The 19,932-nt window shown below is 40.6% G+C and overlaps 1 protein-coding gene across 2 annotated transcripts in view; it reads left to right on the forward strand.

Annotated features, from left to right (window-relative positions):
• LOC109917659 (serine/threonine-protein kinase 32C) overlaps positions 1–19,932 on the forward strand; it is a 279,630-nt gene that overhangs the window by 256,586 nt on the left and 3,112 nt on the right. For both annotated transcript variants that reach the window (XM_048608927.1, XM_048608928.1), the window contains 4 exons: positions 4,740–4,865; positions 5,072–5,203; positions 9,381–9,448; positions 10,498–10,575. In XM_048608927.1, the coding sequence (XP_048464884.1) occupies positions 4,740–4,865; positions 5,072–5,203; positions 9,381–9,448; positions 10,498–10,575 (404 nt within the window). The remainder of the gene's footprint in view (positions 1–4,739; positions 4,866–5,071; positions 5,204–9,380; positions 9,449–10,497; positions 10,576–19,932) is intronic.

Here is a 19,932-nt window from a genome sequence, read left to right on the forward strand (position 1 = left end):
CTCCTGCGATTGACCTTCCCACAACCATCTGCTTCTTGCCATCTGTTATTGGTTGGTGAATGTGGAAGCAGCTGGTCTATAAGCTGCTTTCTGTACGATATTGCCACAGGTCGCACTTCTGGAATGAACTGGAGCAGGACTGAGAAGTGGACCAGCACTTGAACATTTTTAACATGGAGAAAATTCAAGTTTTACTGTACTGGAATCTCCATGTCATGTCATAAACATTCCTCCTTTTCTCTCCAAGCTTCTAATCACTGTCTATCCTATCCCTCAGTCCGCAATACATTGCTACCTTCCCTATCTGCCCTCTTTTATCTTCTAGTGTTTATTTAACCTGTTGTACAAACTACCTTTGCTCTTGCTCTAATTATTATTTGCCATCTAACTCCACTTCATCGCAGGAAAGCTCTTGTTTTTCACTGAGTGTAACACTATTTGTCACAAGTAGTTCAATCAAATAAAAATTTGTTGATGTGGGCCACCACCTTTGTGAATCTTTATTAAAATATGTTGAAATTTGTAATAACTGAATTGGAAAATTTAACTTTAGCCACTATATTGTAAACCATTGATCTCTTCTACAGCACATAAAACAAGAAAAGAAATTGCCGAAATTCAACAGGCCTTGTAATGTGTATTGAGCAAACAACCAGATTGAAATTTCAGCTGTAGGTTCTTTGACACAACCAGAAAATGTTACAAATAAACAATAATTAAGAAAAGAACAAGGGGAAGGGAATAAAACTACTGAGAAGCAAAAGAGAATGATCCGTCAGGTTTTACTAAGTGAGAAAGCAGAAAGTTGCTTAACAGATGTTATAAAGACAACAAAGTGCCTGTAGCATTTTCTGTTTTTGTTGAAGTGACTTGCACTCAAGGAATTTACTTTTCATGTTTAAGTGTGCTGGCTTTATCAATGCCCTCTAATTAGTTATCATTGAAAATTCATCTGCACAGAACTGAAGATGCCACAAATCAACATTGCTTCTTTTATTATACAATATATTTACTAATTAATTGTTAAAAGTATAAAGGCAAGCAATAAATTTGTTCATTGTAAGTGCTGTATTCTCTGTGAATCATCTTCAGCTGCTGACACTTCATCTTAAATTACAAAAGTGATTTAAAATTTGCTTAATGAGAATCATTTGTTTGTAGCACTGGTGTTGTGCAACTGGCTTTGTTCTTTGTCAGTGCTTTCTTAAAGGGAGGTAACAAATCTACAACTAACTCAATGTGCTTATTACTGAGCTAAAATATCCTCGTATCATCCCTTCATTGGCTGGTATTCTTGTGGCATTTGGTGTCTGATGTGATGAATTGGGAACTTAAAGTAATGATCACAGTCTTGGTCCTGTGTTTGCAGTCTTAGTATTTATTTCATAATCACCACTGACTCAGTGATACACAGAGTTAGTAATTTAAATAAAACATTGACTTGCTTAGAGTGAAAGGAGAAATGAATCCTCGTTAACTGTAAATCCACTGTGAATAACTTTGCTGGATTTTTAAAAAATGGTTAACATTTACAGAGTTGCACATACACCTATGAACATTTTGTGGTTGTATGTGTGCTTGGTTTTCCCTGTAAAAGTTAGTTATTATACAGGGCCAGTGTTTTTTTTATTGCTTGGTCTCTTTAGAGCTTATTCCATCACCACGTATGTGCAGTACATATAATGTGACCATGCCTGCAGGGTACTTTCCAGGGAGCTGTGTGACCACACAGTTTAGTGCGGTCAATACTCACGCCTTATTTTAAATGTCAATCCCCAACTTGGGATGCGTACAGTATAATGTGCACGCAACATGAAGAGGTGAGGGTCAGGACAATTCTTTCAGAGGGCTTTTGTGAGACATTCTTGGTAATCCAGTCATGCAGCAATACTAACTTCTGCATTTGAGATATCTTTAGAGTTATCTTTTTTAGAAAGATGGATTACATGAATAACAGATTACATAAATAGATAATGTTAATTCTTTCAATTTTGACTCCATCTGTAGAATGTTTTTGTTATTTGATGTTAAGTAACTTTTCCATACTGTTTCCAAAATGGAATCAAACAGACATCGTTATCAGTCCCTCTTCTCCTGGCTTCTGAAACTCAGTGCCCTGCTCCCCACCCTACACTTGGACCTGACTCCCTTTGCCCCACCAACACCAAGGCCTGGATGGATGGGCTCAACTTGCTGAATAACTCTGTTCAGACTTTCTGTAACTCTGCTGAATGATATATTGAGGACCAGTCAGAAAAAAAATCCTTCAGCTGTTAAATCACGGGATCCCTCTCTCCTGGCCTTGCTGCACCCCGAATTGTAGATTCTGTCTCTGGTGGAGCAGCAAGATCAGGAAAGAGGCTGTAGTGAGATCTGGAGCATGGAGAATGGGGACAAGATCTGTAAGTGGAGGAGCGGCTCTTCTTAGAATATGCTTGCACTGATCGAACACCCTTTTGAAATTTCTAATGATGTTTTAGGGGCTAATTCACCCACTATCTCTATGAATTTGAAGCATTGGTGCAGGGAGCTAAAATTGTCTCAAAATAATTGTTAAGATTATGTGAAAAATTAACCAATAATACAGATAGTGCATCATACTTTCAATATCCTCAATACAAATGGATTACTTCTTCAATGCCTGTGGAATATAATTTCATTTTATATTCATAATTTTCACCTTAAAATTGTCACATTTTATATTTCTTATTGTTCAAATTATCAAAATTTAAGGAAAGCATATATATATTGTCACAGAGAGACAGCTATAAATTTCAGATATTTCAGTCTGCAGAGACCACAAATTCAAAAGTTTTAATTTGATTAATATTTGGGGATTCCTACATGCCACAAAGTGTATCTGATACAAGACAGTTTGTCAAAGTTCTTTTTCAGGACGGCTTGTAAGTATATCAATGTAGAAGGAAATAACAATTTCACTTTTTACATTTTGTAATCAACCTGTTCAGGGATGTTATTACACACCCCTGGAGCAGGTGGGCCTTGAACCCAGGCCTCCTGGCTCAGAGGTAGGGACACTTTCACTTCACTGCTGCGTCTAAGGATACGGAGGGAAGTGAATGTGGAATTTGGGAGGTACTGGCCGAACTGTTCTATTCCTCCTTAGATATGGGCTGACGCCAGAGAGCCAGAGAATTGAGAGTGTTACATTCGTATTCAAAAAAAGGTGTAACGATAAACCCAGCAGCTACAGGTCAATCAATTTAACCTTGGCAGTGAGATTGTCTCTGCGAAACATTGACTGGGATTTTAGGGGGCCAGTAAGACTGAATTCAGAGATGGGATGGTGGGGTGGGGGCAGGTGCGGGGGATGTTAATAAATAACCTTGTTATGTTGGTTAACAAAATCCACTTAACACCCTGTAGTAGAATCTACTAACAACACGCACACACATACAGATGTGGACACACGCATTCAGAAAAATGCACACAGCCACACACACACAGACATGCACACACAGAAACACAGGCATGCACAAGGGGACATACACATACACGTGCACACACACAGGGACTCACACAAAGACATGTACACACAGACACACATGTATGCATGCGGATACACAGACATGCACAGAGACATGCATACTCAAAGACACACATTCACACACACACACACACAGACATGCACACACAGAGACACACACAGAGACACAAGCACACATACACAGAAACATGCACTCACACACACACACAGAGACATGCATGCATACACAAAGACAAACACAAATGCAAGGATCAATTCATCATTTTACACGAAGAGTATTTTGGGCAGGACACTTTTAGCTGAGGTCCAATATCATGACAACCCTTTAGAACTGAGATGAGGAGGAATTTCATCAGCCAGAGGATGGTAAATCTGTGGAACCCATTGCCACAAAGGGCTGTGGAGTCCGTGTCACTCAGAGTTAAGATAGATAGATAGGTTCTTGATTAGTAAAGGGATCAAGGGTTACGGGAAGAAGGCAGGAGAAAATGGTTGAGAAACATATCTGCCATGATCAAATGGTGGAGCAGACTTAATGGGCCAAATGGCCTAATTCTGCTCCAATATCTTATGATCTCATGACTTACCTTCTCTAAGACATTAGTTTGACTTCAAAAGAAGCATTGTGTTCAGTTCTGGACATGACACTTTAGGGAGACTGTAAAAGAAGGTGTTAGAGAGGGATAGAAAAGATTTACATGAAGGATTCTAGAGATGAGGAAGTTTAGTTCTCCAGATCAATTGGAAAATTGAGAGTGTTGTCCTTGGAAAAAATAGGATTGAGAGGAGATTTGATCAATGTGTTCTAAATCATGAGAGTGTGGACAGAGTCGATAGGGAGAAATAGTTCCCATTGACAGAGGGATCCATAACCAGAGGGATCCATAACCAGAGGACTGGTGTTTTAACAACTGAAAGATTTGCACATGCTGTAAATCAGAAACAAAAACAGAAATTGCTGGAAAAGCTCAGCTGGTCTGGCAGCATCTGTGGAGAGAAATCAGAGTTAGTGTTTCGGGTCCAGTGACCCTTCCTCAGAATTCCTTAAATGCGTGTTTTAAGGTATTAGTGAAAAAAGGCAATATGCAGAAAAATAAATATGGAGTGACTAGTCAGGATCAGGAATACACTGTCTGAGAGATGACTGTGTGATGAAAATATGCAACCAGCAAAGAAAGCTGCAAAATTTAAAGCAAAATTTTTAAGTGAATCATGTTGTTTATCTTTCCAGTTACTTACTGTCAAACCTGAACACCGGCTATCCAGCCTTTCAGATATTCAAAGTTGCTCTTACTTATCTGACGTCAGTTGGGATGCTGTCTACGAGAAGAAGATGGAACCTGGTTTTGTTCCAAATGTAAGCAAAGAAAATCACATGCCCGAGTGCAAGGACATTGTAAATGCTGATAGAACCAAGTAATTGAAATACATTCTGTAACCTGCCCATCCTGTTAAATGAGAGATTACTGTTTAAGCATGTAAAAGACAAAAAAAAAATCTGTATTCCCACAATTAGCTTGGGAAATTATAGTTCCAAGCAGTAACTATCAATTATTTAAACAGAAAGGTCGGCTGCACTGTGATCCTACATTTGAACTTGAAGAAATGATTCTAGAGTCAAGGCCACTACACAAAAAGAAGAAAAGGCTGGCCAAGAACAAATCCAGAGACAACAGCAAGGATAGCTCCCAGTCAGTAAGTCTTCGTTCATATAATGGGTTGTTGCGTGAGTCTGAAAGTATCTAAAGAGTTCTATAAGGTCTGCTCAAAATGATTACAGGAAGCTGTGCACTTCAATATTTAGCTAACTTATTGGGTTAAAATACTTAATACACATACTAATTAATAATTGTTAGTTTATCTTACTGATAGATATAGCATAAAGTTAGATAATTAGGTAAAATAACAGAGATAAACAGGTGAGTCTCTTACTGTCTTTCCGTTCTTTGGGGACTTTGGTAACTGTGGCACTGGGACCTCTATCTCAGGTTCCATGGCACTGGTCACATAAACCTCAGCCCATTTAGTGAAAGGTACAATGAGTGGAGCAAAGTCCCTAATATTAATACTATTTCAAATCTAAGGTTATGTTCTGAATCTCAATTTCATAATAACTACAGTATTTTTCTAGCCTTCAAAAGTAGATGAAAACAAGTCCAGGTCATACATAGGCAGCACAGCAGATGGCTCCCACAAATCCTCAAGGTCAGACAGCTTCCCCCGAGTCAAAACAAACTGTCTTTATATTGGGCCTGTTTTTCATACACTTTTCACTTAACTTCAATTACTCATTGTCACATCCAATTAATCCTTAATGATAAACCTTAATGATTTGGGTTGAATTTTGAACCCAACACTACAGTGATGTGCTTAAATAGTCCATCCATGCTATGTTCTCCTTATGGCAAATAACTTCAAACTAAAAAGTACTTATGTCTGCACCTGCTACCTGAAGTATTGTGGCTAGCCCAATAAAACACACTCTGTTTAATAGAATGAGACTCTGAGAGGATTTTTTTTTACATCCATCTACTATTTACTTATAGTCTTAGAGTCATACAATACGGAAACAGACCCTTGGGTCCAACTAATCCATGCCGACCGTCATCCCGAATTAAACTAGTCCCACCTGCCTGTACTTGGCCCATATCCCTCCAAACATTTCTTATTCATGTGCTTATCTAAATATCTTTTAAACGTTTTAACTGTAACCGCATCCACTACTTCCTCTGTAAGTTCATTCCACACATGAACCTCTCTTTGGGTAAAAAAAATTGCCCCTCATATTGCTTTTAAATCATTCTCCTCTCACCTTAAAAATATGTTCCCTAGTTTTGAAATCCCCCACCCCAGGGAAAACACACCTGTCATTCATCTCATCTCAACCCCTTATGATTTTATAAACCTCTATAATGTCATCCCTCAGCCTCTTATGCACCAGTGAAAAAACTCCCAGCCTATCCAACCTCAAACACACCATTCCCTGCAACATCTTGGTAAATCTCTTCTGAACCTCTCCAACTTAATAATATCCTTCCTATAAAAGGGCTACCTGAATTGGACGCAGTACTCCAGGAGATGTTTACCAATGTCCTGTACAACCTCAACATAACATCTCAACTCCTATACTCAAAGGTCTGAGCAATGAATGCAAAAGTGCTGAATGCCTTCTTAACCACACTGTCTACAGATAAGACCATAAGACATAGGAACAGAAATTAGGCTATTTGGCCCATCGAGTTTGCTGCACCATTCAATCATGGCTGATAAGTTTTTCAATCCCATTCTCCTGCTTTCTCCCCGTAACCTTTGATCCCTTGACAATCAAGAACCTATCTATCTCTATCTTAAATATACTCAATGACCTGGCCTCCACAGCCCTTTGTCATAATGAATTCCACAGATTCACCACTCTCTGGCTGAGGAAGTTTCTCCTTATCTCTGTTCTAAAGGGTCTTCCATTTACTCTAAGGCTGTGACCTCGGGCCCTAGTCTGTCATGCCTAGGGAACCATTTTCCCAACGTCCACTCTTCCAGGCCATTCAATATTCTGTAAGTTTCAATTAGAGCCCCCCTCATCCTTGTGTTCCTCATATGTTAAGCCTTTCATTTCTGGGATCATTCTCGTGAAACATCTCCAGGCCCACTCCAGGGCCAGTACATCCTTCCTGAGGTATAGCGCCAGAAATTGCTCACAATATTCCAAATGTGGTCTGACCAGAGCTTTAGAAAGCCTCAGAAGTACATCCCTGCTTTTATCTTCTCATTCTCTCAAGATAAATGTCAACATTGTATTTGTCTTCCTAAATACTAATTCAACCTGCAAGTTACCTTAAGAGAAACCTGGACTGGAACTTCCAAGTCCCTTTGTCCTTCAGATTTCCAAATTTTTTTCCCCATTTAGAAAATAGTCCAAGCCTCCATTCTTCCTATCAAAGTGCATGACCTCACACTTTCCCACATTATATCCCATCTGCCACTTCTTTGTCCACTCTCCTAGCCTGTCCAAATCCTTCTGCATCCTTCCGGCCTCCTCAATACTACTGACCATCCACCTATCTTTGTATCATCTGCAAACATAGCCAGAATGAAGTCAGTTCCTTCACCAAGACCATTAATGTATAAAGTGTAAAGTTGTGGTCCCAACATTGACCATTGTGGAACACCACTATTCACTGGCTTCCATCCTAAGAAGGACCCTTTTATCCCCACTCACTGCTTTCTGCCAGACAGCCAATTTTTATCCATGCTAGTACCTTATGATGCAAAATTCAAAGAATTATGTACCTGAACTCCTAGGTCTACAACATTACACAAGGCCCTACTTTTAATTGTGTAAGTCCTGATTTGATTTACCAAAATGTAATACATCAGATTTATCCAAATTTATGTCCATTTGCCAATCTTCAGTCCAATGACCTAATTGATCAAGATCTCTTGTAATCTCAGATAGTCTTCTTCACTATCCACTATACCACCAATCTTGGTGCCATCTGCAAACTTAATAACTATGCCTTCTATATTTTCATCTAAATCATTTGTACAAATGACAAACAGAAGTGGACCCAGCACTGATCCCTGTGGAACACCACTGGTCACAGGCCTCCAGTTCAAAAAACAACCCTCTGCCATCACTCTGTTTCCTGCCTTAAAGCCAACTTTGTATCCAATTGGCAAGCTCACCCTGAATCCCATATAATCTAACTTTACTAAATAGTCTACCATATGGAACCTTGTCAAAGGCTTTACTAAAATCCAAGTAAACAATGTCGACTGCCCTGCCCTCATCAAACGTCTTGGTTACTTCCTCAAAAAGCTCAATCAAGTTTGTGAGACATGATTTCCAATGCACAAAACCATGCTGACTATCCCTAATCTTACCTTGCCTCTCCGAATGCATATAAATCCTACCTTTCAGAATCACTTCCAACAACTTACCCACTGAAGTCAGACTCACTGATCTATAGATCCTAGGCTTCTCCTTACATTCCCTTTTAAACAAAGGCACAAATTAGACACTCTCCAGTATTCTGGCTCCTCACCCGTATTTATAGACGATACAAATATTTCTGCAAGGGGCCCCACAATTTCCTCCCTAACTTCCCACAAAGTCTGAAGATATACCAGATCAGGTCCTGGAGATTTATTCATCTTTATATTTTCTAACCTCCAGCACTTCCTCTTCTGTAATGTGAACTGTTTTCAAAACTTCAATATTTATTTCCCTGAGGTCTCTAGCTTCCATTTCTTTCTCCACAGTAAAAACTGATGCAAAATATTCATTTAATATCTCTACCATCTCCTGAGGTTCAACACAAAGACAACCTCTTTGATCTTTAAGGGGCCCTACACTCTCTCTAGTTGTTCTCTTGCTTTTAACGTACTTGTAGAATCTCTTTGGATTATCCTTAGCCATATTTGCCAAGGCTATCTCATATGCTCTCTTTGCCTTCCTGATCTCCCTCTTAAGAATGTCCCTACACTTTATACTGTTCAAGAGATTCATTTGAACCCCGTTGTCTATATCTAATATATAACAATTTTTTATTCTTGACTAGAACCTCAATATCTTTATTCATCCGTTGTTCTCTAATCCAATCATCCTTACCTTTCACAAAATGTGGAAGAGAAATCTCATTCTTACCCACCATAGTGACTACTGCAGTTGAGTCCTTTACCTATGGCCCTCTGTCATCAAAGACCAGTTGCTATCACATGTAGACATTCATTTGAAATTGAAGAAAGTGTGTAACGAGTTCAGAATTTGACAATGTAACATCCATGGCACAACCACTGCACATATTCAAGTAGAATTCTTTTGACCTTTGGAATTCATAAATTCTGGTAATTGTTATTTTTATTTCTCTGAAAGGATAATGAATATCTCCAGGAGTGTTTAGAAGTAGTGAGACAAGAGTTTATGGTCTTCAACAGAGAAAAGTAAGTATGGTAAGAGCATTTTATCATCAACCTTAAAGCCACAGAGCAAATGCAGCTGATGTACTGAAGAAAGCAATTCTCTGAATACAAACTGTAACCTTTCCCACAGTCTACTAACCCCTTCATCTCCTCATCCCCACTTTAAGGGTGCTAATCATTCAAGCAATTTTGTTTCATACCACCAGCATGATTTTTATCCTATAATATCTTAACAATTTAATTGAATGCAACTGTTTTAATTAAATGCATTTGCGAAGACAGCAAAGTGGAATTAGTCGACTTAATCAGTGGAAATAGCACTGATGAGCCTACTATCACATACAAGTCTGTATTTTACTTTACATGATAATGCTTCGTGAAGTGCATTGGGTCACATATCACATTTAAGATTTTGTATAAATGTGACTTGTTTTGATGTCTACCAGGATTTAATATAAATACCGAATTAGTGGGCCTTCTACATTGTAACAGCCATTTCAGTTGGCTGCAGCCAGCTTAAAATTGGCACTTGTGAAGGGTATGTAATTTGTTTTGCATGCTTTCTACATCTTCTGTTACTTTGTGTCACAGCCTGTTTCTGAGGAGAACAGGATTCTGGGTTACATTCATGGTGCAAAGTGCTCAGAGTAAACCAGCTTTTTAATATGAGTCAAACCAGCTCCCACTAATCCTTGCTAATGTACTAAGGGGCTAATCAAGTGGGATGTCTGTATCATTGTTGACCCACTGTATTCTGCTGTTAAAGCTCACAAAGGAATACAATTGAGTAGCTCTGTATTGAAGAGATACTGAGAGATATGAATCAGGTCACCAGCGGTTTTAGCACTGTTCCTGTTTACCATAGCTAGGTTAAGTTATCAGCAGTGCAGCCCACCATATGAGATACATTTGAGTTTGACTAATAAGAGGATTGAATGAAACATTGTTACAGATTGGTTGATAAGATCAAACCCAACTGTTTTTGTAAAGTTAAACTGGCTCAATTATAGCAGCAATATTCTTTGTGCATCTTCAGATTTATTTCACTGTAAATATTTTTAAATGCCTAGGGAGAAAAATCAGTGCAAAGTTTTACCAAGATCAAAACCAACAGTTTGGACTGGCAGCTGTCTTCCTTTTAGAAAATGGTAATGACACGGGTTTAATCTTTGGAAAGACACAAAAGATGTTTGTCAGTGATTGCTATTGCTGATTTAGTCCTGTAAACTTAATAAAATGTCCTTACACAATCCAGAAGGAAGATATTACCCATGAAAATGTAAAAGTGCAGGTAACTATATAAGCAATGAGATTGTAAGGAGGGCTGTAATTTTGACACATCTCAATTTTTGAGAAATCATGGTTCAGAAATCAAGCATCAAAAGATACAGATTTTGGATAAAACTAGAAAGTTAACAAATCTTTAAGACCAAAACCAAATTTATTGTTATAATTTTTTTATTTGAATACAAACTCAGTAGCAATTTCTTGCATTGATGGGTATTATATTGGGGATGGGTGCTCCTTCCTTCTTGGGTTGTTTCAGGCATGCACTGCTGCATTTGGAGTCTTGTAGATGAAGTTGTTGACCATCTCCCTGAAAGTGGCCACACAAGTAAATAGGGTGGTAAAGAAGGCATATAGTATGCTTGCCTTTATTGGTCAGGGAATTTAATACATGAATCAGGATGTCATGTCGCAGTTTTAAAAGACTTTGGTTAGGCCACACTTAGAGTATTGCATTCAATTCTGGTCGCCACATTACAGGAAGGATGTGGAGGCTTTGGAGAGGGTGCAGAACAGCTTTACCAGGATGCTGCAGGATTAGAGGGTGTGAGCTATAAGGAGACAATAGAAAAACTCGGGTTGTTTCTCTGGAGCGGCAGAGGCTGAGGGGAGACTTGATAGAAGTCTATTAAAATTATGAGATGCATAGATAGGTTTGACAGTCAGAATTTTTTTTTCCCAAAAGTTGAAATGTCTAAAACTAGAGGACATGCATTTAAGGTGAAAGGGGGAAAGTTCAAAGGAGATGTGAGGAGCAAGTTTTTTTATACAGAGAATGGTGGGAGTCTGGAACACACTGTCAGAGGTGGTGGTGGAGGCAGATACGATAGGGGTATTTAGGAGACTATTAGATAAGCACATGAATATGCAAGTGTTGGAGGGATATGAACCAAGGGCATGCAGAAGGGATTAGTTAAATTTAGTATCATGTTCGGCACAAGATCATGGGTCAAAGGGCTCCTTCCTGTGCTGTATTGTTCTATATTCTATGTCTATGTTCTATTTCCTACAAGTTAGAGAAAAGGTGAGGAAGCCAGGATTGCTCCAGTAGGAAAGAAACCTCTGAAGACCATCAGTCTGAAGATAGACGGCTGGCTGACCTTCAGTTTGTTAGCCCTGTAGGTACCTTGGACAAATGCTTCAGGATAGGTGGGATGAGTGACCATTATGAATATGCCAGTTGTATCAGTTTCCCACATCTAAGGAAGAGAAAGATTGCGGGCTTTAGAAGGTGCAGGCCCACTATATGCTGTCTCTCTTTGGGTACAAATATCACTTGATCCCTGAATGACCTGAAGTAAGCACATTCTATTGCACATGAGAGCTACATTAATTCTATTGTGGTTTAAAGAAATTGATTGGGGAGCATTTATAAGTTATATTCATTCAAATTTCCATGTTTAATCCATTGACCCACAATTCAGCATGTATACATAGAAATGCTTCAGCTAACACTACATGAGATGCAGCTTTAATTCTGTAAGTTGAGCACATGTATTATTTCTGAAGCAATAAATCTGAAGATGTGATTTTATGGATTATGCATTTCAGCATTCTAATTTTTAATGATGCTTTTTCTTGACTATGGATGTACCACAAAAATATCACTGAATCCACAGGTTAATTGAATGTGCCTACTTAAAAGAAGTAAGATGGTATTATAGAGACACCTTCAGAGATATACAGCCCTACATTATAATTGTTGTTTTTTAAACTATTATTGTGCATATTGTATTGCTTAAATACATATTTTTTTCAAATATTCAAATACAGAAATGTCTTCCTAGAGTTCCAGATATTCTTCATTTTAGGAGCAAATTAATGCAGCAGATATATTGAAAGGATATAAGCCAAAGGGATCATTTGCTTTTTTTTTGCATCATTATTGTCAAAACAACAGGCTTCCTGTTGCCTTTGTCCCTTTTCTTGCCTTCATCTACCAGACATTTTCTAAGTTGTGGCAAATACAGGTTGAGATTCCAAGAAAAAAATTGGACTGAAAACGTTCTGGTCAAATTAATGTTGAAATGTAGAAGTGTTCCAAAGATGCTACTCATAACCATTTATATGTCTCTGTAGCCAAGCAGATTTGTGTTTTGCCAAAGTTGTCCTCTATACTGCAAGATAAATTTTATGACAACAGGAAACTGCAAGGTTAAATTTCTTTTAACACCACCAACATGCATGATATTAACATTGATGTTCACATGAATTGTTCGGTAGGTACAATTTATGTAAAAGTCATAGGGGATTAAATGGATAGTTCATGAAAACAGATTAGTGGCTCACGATGCTCAATTATGCAATACCCATTCAGTGCAATGTACCATGATTGTTGTGTGCAGCCAGCTCTTACCACACAGTTGAATCACTGGATGATCCTCTGCTGGATCCCAAAGTTGTGAGAGGTTGGCCGTAGTTAAAGCTAACCTGCACCAACCTCTTAAAGGGGAGGTACATGGTGCCTGCAGCAAGAAGTGGAGGTCTGTGTACAGGTTCCTTTGACATAGAAAAGACTAAATAATAGTACAACATGAGAGAGAATGGTCCCAAAGGTTCTTAGAAGAGGTGCAAAGGAGAGACCATATGGAATCAGGAGCCCCTCCAGATAAATGTAAAGAGAATAGTGAGACCAAAAAGGGTACCAAGAATCAAGTCCCAAAAACCTAGAAACAGTGATGCATAAAGTTCAATGCCTCATGCAAGTGGCTAAGATCAGTGGGTTCAGCTTTCGATGTTATATCCAACCAACTGAATGTCAAGCCTTACATACTGCTCGATGTACTTGCCTGCCACTCTAGCCTACCATAATCAACAATGTCTATCAATCAGAAAACTTAGCTAACATCTGTATCCTCATCCTCATCCTCACCCTCACCCTCACCCTCACCCTCACCCTCACCCTCACCCTCACCCTCACCCTCACCCTCATCTACCTTTCACAGCTGTAAGCCCCAAACCACATCTCATAGTTGTGGTATTTGTGGGAAGAAGGATGCTGTCACTAATCCCCTTTCATTGACTGGACCTAAGGGTCTAATTGCTTTACAGTTGTAGAGGATCAACTATGATTGAGTGTTAACAATATGTAATTTATTGCATTGTAGTGATAGGTACAAGCTACATTAACTAGTTAAACATTGTTACAAGGATTACCAGGAGACTTTGTTAACACATCTGAGATTTAGAGCTATTCTCTTGATTTCCCCATGCAAGACTCTCTAACATCATCAAATTGTGTTGAGCTTCCTGCAATATCCAACACTAACACTTTCTTTATGCAACAGTTTGCACACAGTTGCAGTCACTCATTCTCGATAGCCGCATTTTCCAAATAGATTGCAGTAAGCTCACTGACACATTCATCTGTCTTTCAGGTTAAGATGATACACAGTGAAGGCAGCAAGAACTAACAGGAAGGGGACAGGTACACTTGATTGTCCAAACCCTAATGGAAGAGCCAATGCTCAATATTAGTGGAGGGGCCACTGTAGATGCCCTGACCAGTGACGAAGTTGAAACCTTTGAAGATAATGGTAACTTCATAACCAATCTTCCTTCTAGTATCATATTTCCCCCTCATCCTACACAATGTCTGACTTGCAAGTGGCCAACAATGTAAGCATGCATCACTTACTTCCCCCTATTCCTCACAGGCCCAGCCCTAGCTTTCCACCTTTTTCCTTTCAGATACTTGAGAGGTGAAACCTAACTCACTAGTAGCGCAAAAATCAACAAGAAGTAAAAGAAGAAGATAATCTTGAAGGAGAATTCCAGTCACTCAGTCTCACACTGACAATCATTCCATAGAATTCCTACAGTGTCGAAACAGGCCATTCACCCCGAAGGGTCCACACCAACCCTCCGAAGAGCATCCACCCAGACCCATCCCATCCCTGTAATCCTGCATTTCCCATGTCCAACCCACCTCCACCCTTGAACACTATGGGGCAATTTAGCATGATCAAACCACCTCACTTGCACATCTTTGGACTATGGGAGGAAACCAGAGCACCCAGCAGAAACCCACGCAAACACGGGGAGAATGTGCAAACTCCATACAGACAGGCACCTGAGGGAGGAATCAAATCCTTGGCGCTATGAGGCAGTAGTGCTAACTGAGCTACTGTGCTGCCCAATTCATTCAGAAGCAACACGGTGTGCAATGTAGCAGCAACATAGTGATGAGATGCGTATGATCAGGCAGGTTAAAGAAAGAAGCTGATAGAAATGTGCAATGAAATGATTGTTGAATTAGCAGATCTGCCTGAAAGCATTCAGTCAATCTCAAGGAGCATTGAAGACACAGCATTTCTACTGAGCTGAGCGCCTATCCTTTGTAACATGAAAGTGGTGACCAACTTTCTGAGCATATTTGTGGACCTAACCACAAAGGCAGCACTGAATACCTGATGTTTCAGCTTCCATTACAGCAGAAGCAGAAGCTACCCAACATCTGGGTAGTGAAGTGAAAGGTCTCAGTCTCCTGCCGTGCAAGGTCAACCTGTTCCCTGCAGACTTCAAACCGGCTTAAGGCTCTCAGAGAAATCCTCCAATAGGCTACTTGGAGTATTTGCTGAAATGTCTGCTTACTCTCATGATTACGGTATTTGCTCTCTGATCACTTTCACCCTGTCAGCGTAGTCAGTGCAAACTACTGCTTCCCTTGGTCAGATGGTACAGTTGAAAGAGGGACCTTCTGGACCCAGAGCTTCTCGATGAGATAGTGTGGATTTCATTGAATGTACACTGCATCTGCCCAGATCATGTAATGGAGCCATGACTAAGATGGTGAACAGATAAACCTTGCTGCCTATAAGCAACGCATTGGTCTGTCGTAATGTCTCAAATGCAGGTCACACATAGGACTGTAACAGAACAAAGACATCATGACTGCTTCAGTAAATTAGGAATTGACCAGTAAGATTTCCTGCGTGTTGGTGCTCCCACCTGGATGTTGACATTGTTTGAATCTCTTTCAATTGTGGTACATCTCAGAATTAAAATGTGGCGCCCACAAACCAATATGTGTGCTCTCTAAAGCATCCTGCCACATAGGGATACCTTCACTTATAACTCAGCCTGCTTCTCTCTGGCAAGAATGACATAGAACAGTACAGGCCCTTCGGTCCACAATGGTGTGCCAACCTATTACCCTACTCTAAGATCATTCTAACCTGCATACCCTTCATTCTACTATCATCCATGTGCCTATCCAAGAGTCGCTTAAATGTCCCTAATGTATCTGACTCTACTACCACTGCTGGCAGTGCATTCCATGCACCCACCACTCTCTGTGTAAAGAACCTACCTCTGACATCTCCCCTATACCCTCCACCAATCACCTTAAAATTATGCCCCCTCATGATAGCTATTTCCAACCTGGGGGAAAAAACTCTATCTATGCCTCTCATCATCTTGTACATCTCTATCAAGTCACCTCTCATCCTTCTTCGCTCCAGTGAGAAAAGCTCTATCTCTCTCAACCTTTCCTCATAAGACTTGCCCTCCAGTCCAGGCAGCATCCAGGTAAATCTCCTCTGCACCCTCTGTAAAGCTTCCACATCCTTCCTGTAATGAGGCGAACAGAACTGAACACAATATTCCAAGTGTGGTTCCAAGCTTTATAGAGCTGCAACATAACCTTGCGGCTCTTAACCTCAATTCCCCTGCCAATGAAAGCCAACACACCATACGCCTTCTTAACAACCCTATCAGCTTGGGTGGCAACTCTGAGTGATCTATGGACATAGACTCCAAGATCCCTCTGTTCCTCCTCACTGCCAAGAGTCCTGTATTCTGCATTCAAATCCGACCTTCCAAAATGAATCACTTCACACTTTTCCAGGTTGAATTCCATCATGACGTGTTGTTAGTTCTCACTGAATAGAAAGTGCAAGTGTCCACTCTTCTGCAGCAGTGGATGGCAGAAAGTGAGATGCTGTAAATATTTCCAGCTTAAGCCTGAAAGAAGACTCACTCACACTGGTTCATTGCATTTTCACCTTCACAGCCACTGGCAGTGTGGTCACTTTCCTCCTGAAATCTGCCCCTGCTACAGCTACAAATGAGGTTAGCTATTTTACACACTGTTCCAAACTGAGCTTCCGGCAAAAAGGATTGTTCTCTTACCCTAGTGGCTATGAACTCATGCTGAGAACACTCCTCCTCTTCCACCTCTCTCCTCTACTATCTTTCCCAGTTGTGTGAAGATTTTGTTCAATCTCCAAGTGACGCTGCATTCCAAGAGGAATGTACCCATGTCTGGAGTAACTGTTTTATGCAGAAATCTTGATGCTGTTCTACGACATTCCTGGAAAACTTCAGCAACTTTAGGAAACTCTAGAAAGTACCAAACACTCACAGCATTGTAGCAAGAGTCAGTAGAAATTAAGCAACAACCTTCCTGTCAGTTGGTGATGATCCCTTTAAATGGTGTGGATGGGCAGGAGCTCTGCTACTGAACACATCTTTATCTGCTCAATGTTATGAGAGGGAGGTCTGAACTCTGACACAGCAAAGGTGATGTCAAATCAGCAACACACACTGATTATCCTTACAAGCTGCCTTCTCTGCATACCTCTGAAAGAGACACACCGCGCATGAATTAATACCCTCCCCAATATGGTGTCTGGTGTGACTCACACCAGAAGTTAGCTCATGTGCTGTGGATCCTCTGATAGACCTCTAATAGTGCTCATGGCACCCCTAAACAACATGTTCTGCCAATCATCTTTCTAAGAGATAGAATTTTTCAGACTGTTCCTGTAACTTGCGCAAAACAATATTATGCAGGATTTACCGAGAAAGAAGTCATTTTGGGTTGATTGTTAAAACAAAGTAAGTTCTATTTCCCCACATTCTGTACTTTCCATATCCTTCTCCACAGTAAACACTGATGCAAAGTACTCATTAAATACCTCACCCATCTCTTGCGGTTCCACACATTGGCAGCCTTGCTGATCTTTAAGGGGCCCTGTTCTCTCCCTAGTTACCCTTTTGTCCTTAATGTATTTGTAGAATCCCTTTGGATTCTCCATAACCCTATTTGCCGTGTCCCCATTTTGCCCTCCTGATTTCTCTCTTAAGTATACTCCTACTGTCTTTATACTCTTCTAGGGATTCACTCGATCTCTGCTGTCTACACCTGATAGTATATTGTCAGAAATCACACGACACCAAGTTATGGTCCAACAGGTTTATTTGAAAACACAAGCTTGTTGGACTATAACCTGGTGTCATGTGATTTCTGACCTTGTCCACCCCAGTCTGACACCGGCACCTCCACATCCTGACAGTATATTGGTCAGTGCTACGAGTATAGGAGTTGGGAGATGATGTTGTGGCTGAACAGGACATTGGTTTGGCCACTTTTGGAGTATTGCCTGCAATTCTGGTCTCCCTCCCATAGGAAGGATGTTGTGAAACTTGAAAGGGTTCGGGAAAGATTTATGAGGATGTTGCCAGGCTTGGAGGGTTTGAGCTATAAGGAGAGGCTGAATAGGCTGGGGCTATTTTCCCTGGAGCATTGGAGGCTGAGGGGTGACCTTAAAGAGATTTATAAAATCATGAGGGGCATGGACAGGGTAAATAGGGAAGGTCTTTTCCCTGGGGTGGAGGAGTCCAAAACTAGAGGGCATAGGTTTAAGGTGTGAGGTGCAAAATATAAAAGGGGCCTAAGGGGCAACTTTTTCATGCAGAGGGTAGTGCGTGTGTGGTATGAGCTGCCAGAGGAAGTGGTGGAGGCTGGTACAGTTACCCAACTGGTACAATTACGAGTTGGACTGAAGGGGGTGTTTCTGTGCTGTATATCACTATGACTCTATAAACTATATTGCCTTGGATGTCTATTATTGGTCAGTGTAGCATTAGATTTACAATGACTAATTGGTATTACATCATATATCCATCCCAGGTTACTCTAGTGCCCAAATCAATATTTATCACAGTCAACTCAATCAGCGCCTCTGAAAAGTATGATCTGATCATTATTTCATTATTGATTTTGACAGCAAGTTGTACTCAAATTACTTCTATAACTTCAGAAATATTTCATTGTGTATAGAGTGCTTTGAAGTGACCTGACACTGTGAAAGGCCTTATAAAAGTACATGGGCTTGGATATTCTAACTGGAAGCTAGTTGCTCCATTAATGCACCCTGACAGAAGCAACAGAGGACCAGTGGAAAGTCCTGAAGCACTGACTACCCAGGAATTGCCCAGGAAGTTAAACCTTCTGATGGGGAACTGGCCTACATTTGGAACTCTCTAGAATAGCTCACAGCCGTGATTTGTGTCATAGACTTAGAGTTCCTACATACACACCTTAATAGTTGCCTGGGAAAAGATGTAGGAATTAAGACCTGTTCTAACTCCTGGATAAGAGTTAAACTGACCCTGACATATACTGAACCACCCTACATCCACTGATACCTTCTCTGAACTTGTCAAACCCCTCAAGCTGACGACTCAACCTGACACACCTCCAAACAAACCTCACCCTCACCTAACACTCCGATCAAACCTCACCCAACACTCTGATCAAACCTCACCCTCACCAATACTCCAAACAAACCTCACCCTCACAGAACACTCTGAAGAAATCTCACCCAACGTTCCCATTAAACTAACCCAACATTCCAAACAACCCTCACCCAACACTCTGAACAAACCTCACCCAACACTCCAAACAACCCTTACCCTCACCCAACACTCCAAACAACCCTTACCTTCACCCAACACTCCAAACAACACTTACCCTCACCCAACACTCCGAACAGCCCTTACCCTCACCCAACACTCCAAACAACCCTTACCCTCACCCAATACTCCAAACAACCCTTACCCTCAACCAACACTCCAAACAAACCTCACCCTCACCCAACACTCCAAACAAACCTTACCCTCAATCAACACTCCAAACAAACCTCATCCTCACCCAACACTCCGATCAAACTCACCCTCACCCAGCACTCTGAACAAACCTCATCCAACACTCCAAACAGCCCTTCCCTCCCCAAACACTCCAAATAAACCTCACCCTCACCCAATATCTCTGATCAAACCTCACCCAATATCCCACTACCTAACAGCCTCTAGACACCTCCACACCCAACCCAAATTGACCAATCCTTTACCCCCAACTCAACTTCTCAACAGCTCCTCCAGACCCGCTGTACCCGCTTACCTACTTACCTGCCACCGATCCCCTCACCTAC

This window comes from Rhincodon typus, chromosome 20, assembly GCF_021869965.1.
Source record: "Rhincodon typus isolate 14 chromosome 20, sRhiTyp1.1, whole genome shotgun sequence".
NCBI lineage: Eukaryota > Metazoa > Chordata > Chondrichthyes > Orectolobiformes > Rhincodontidae > Rhincodon > Rhincodon typus.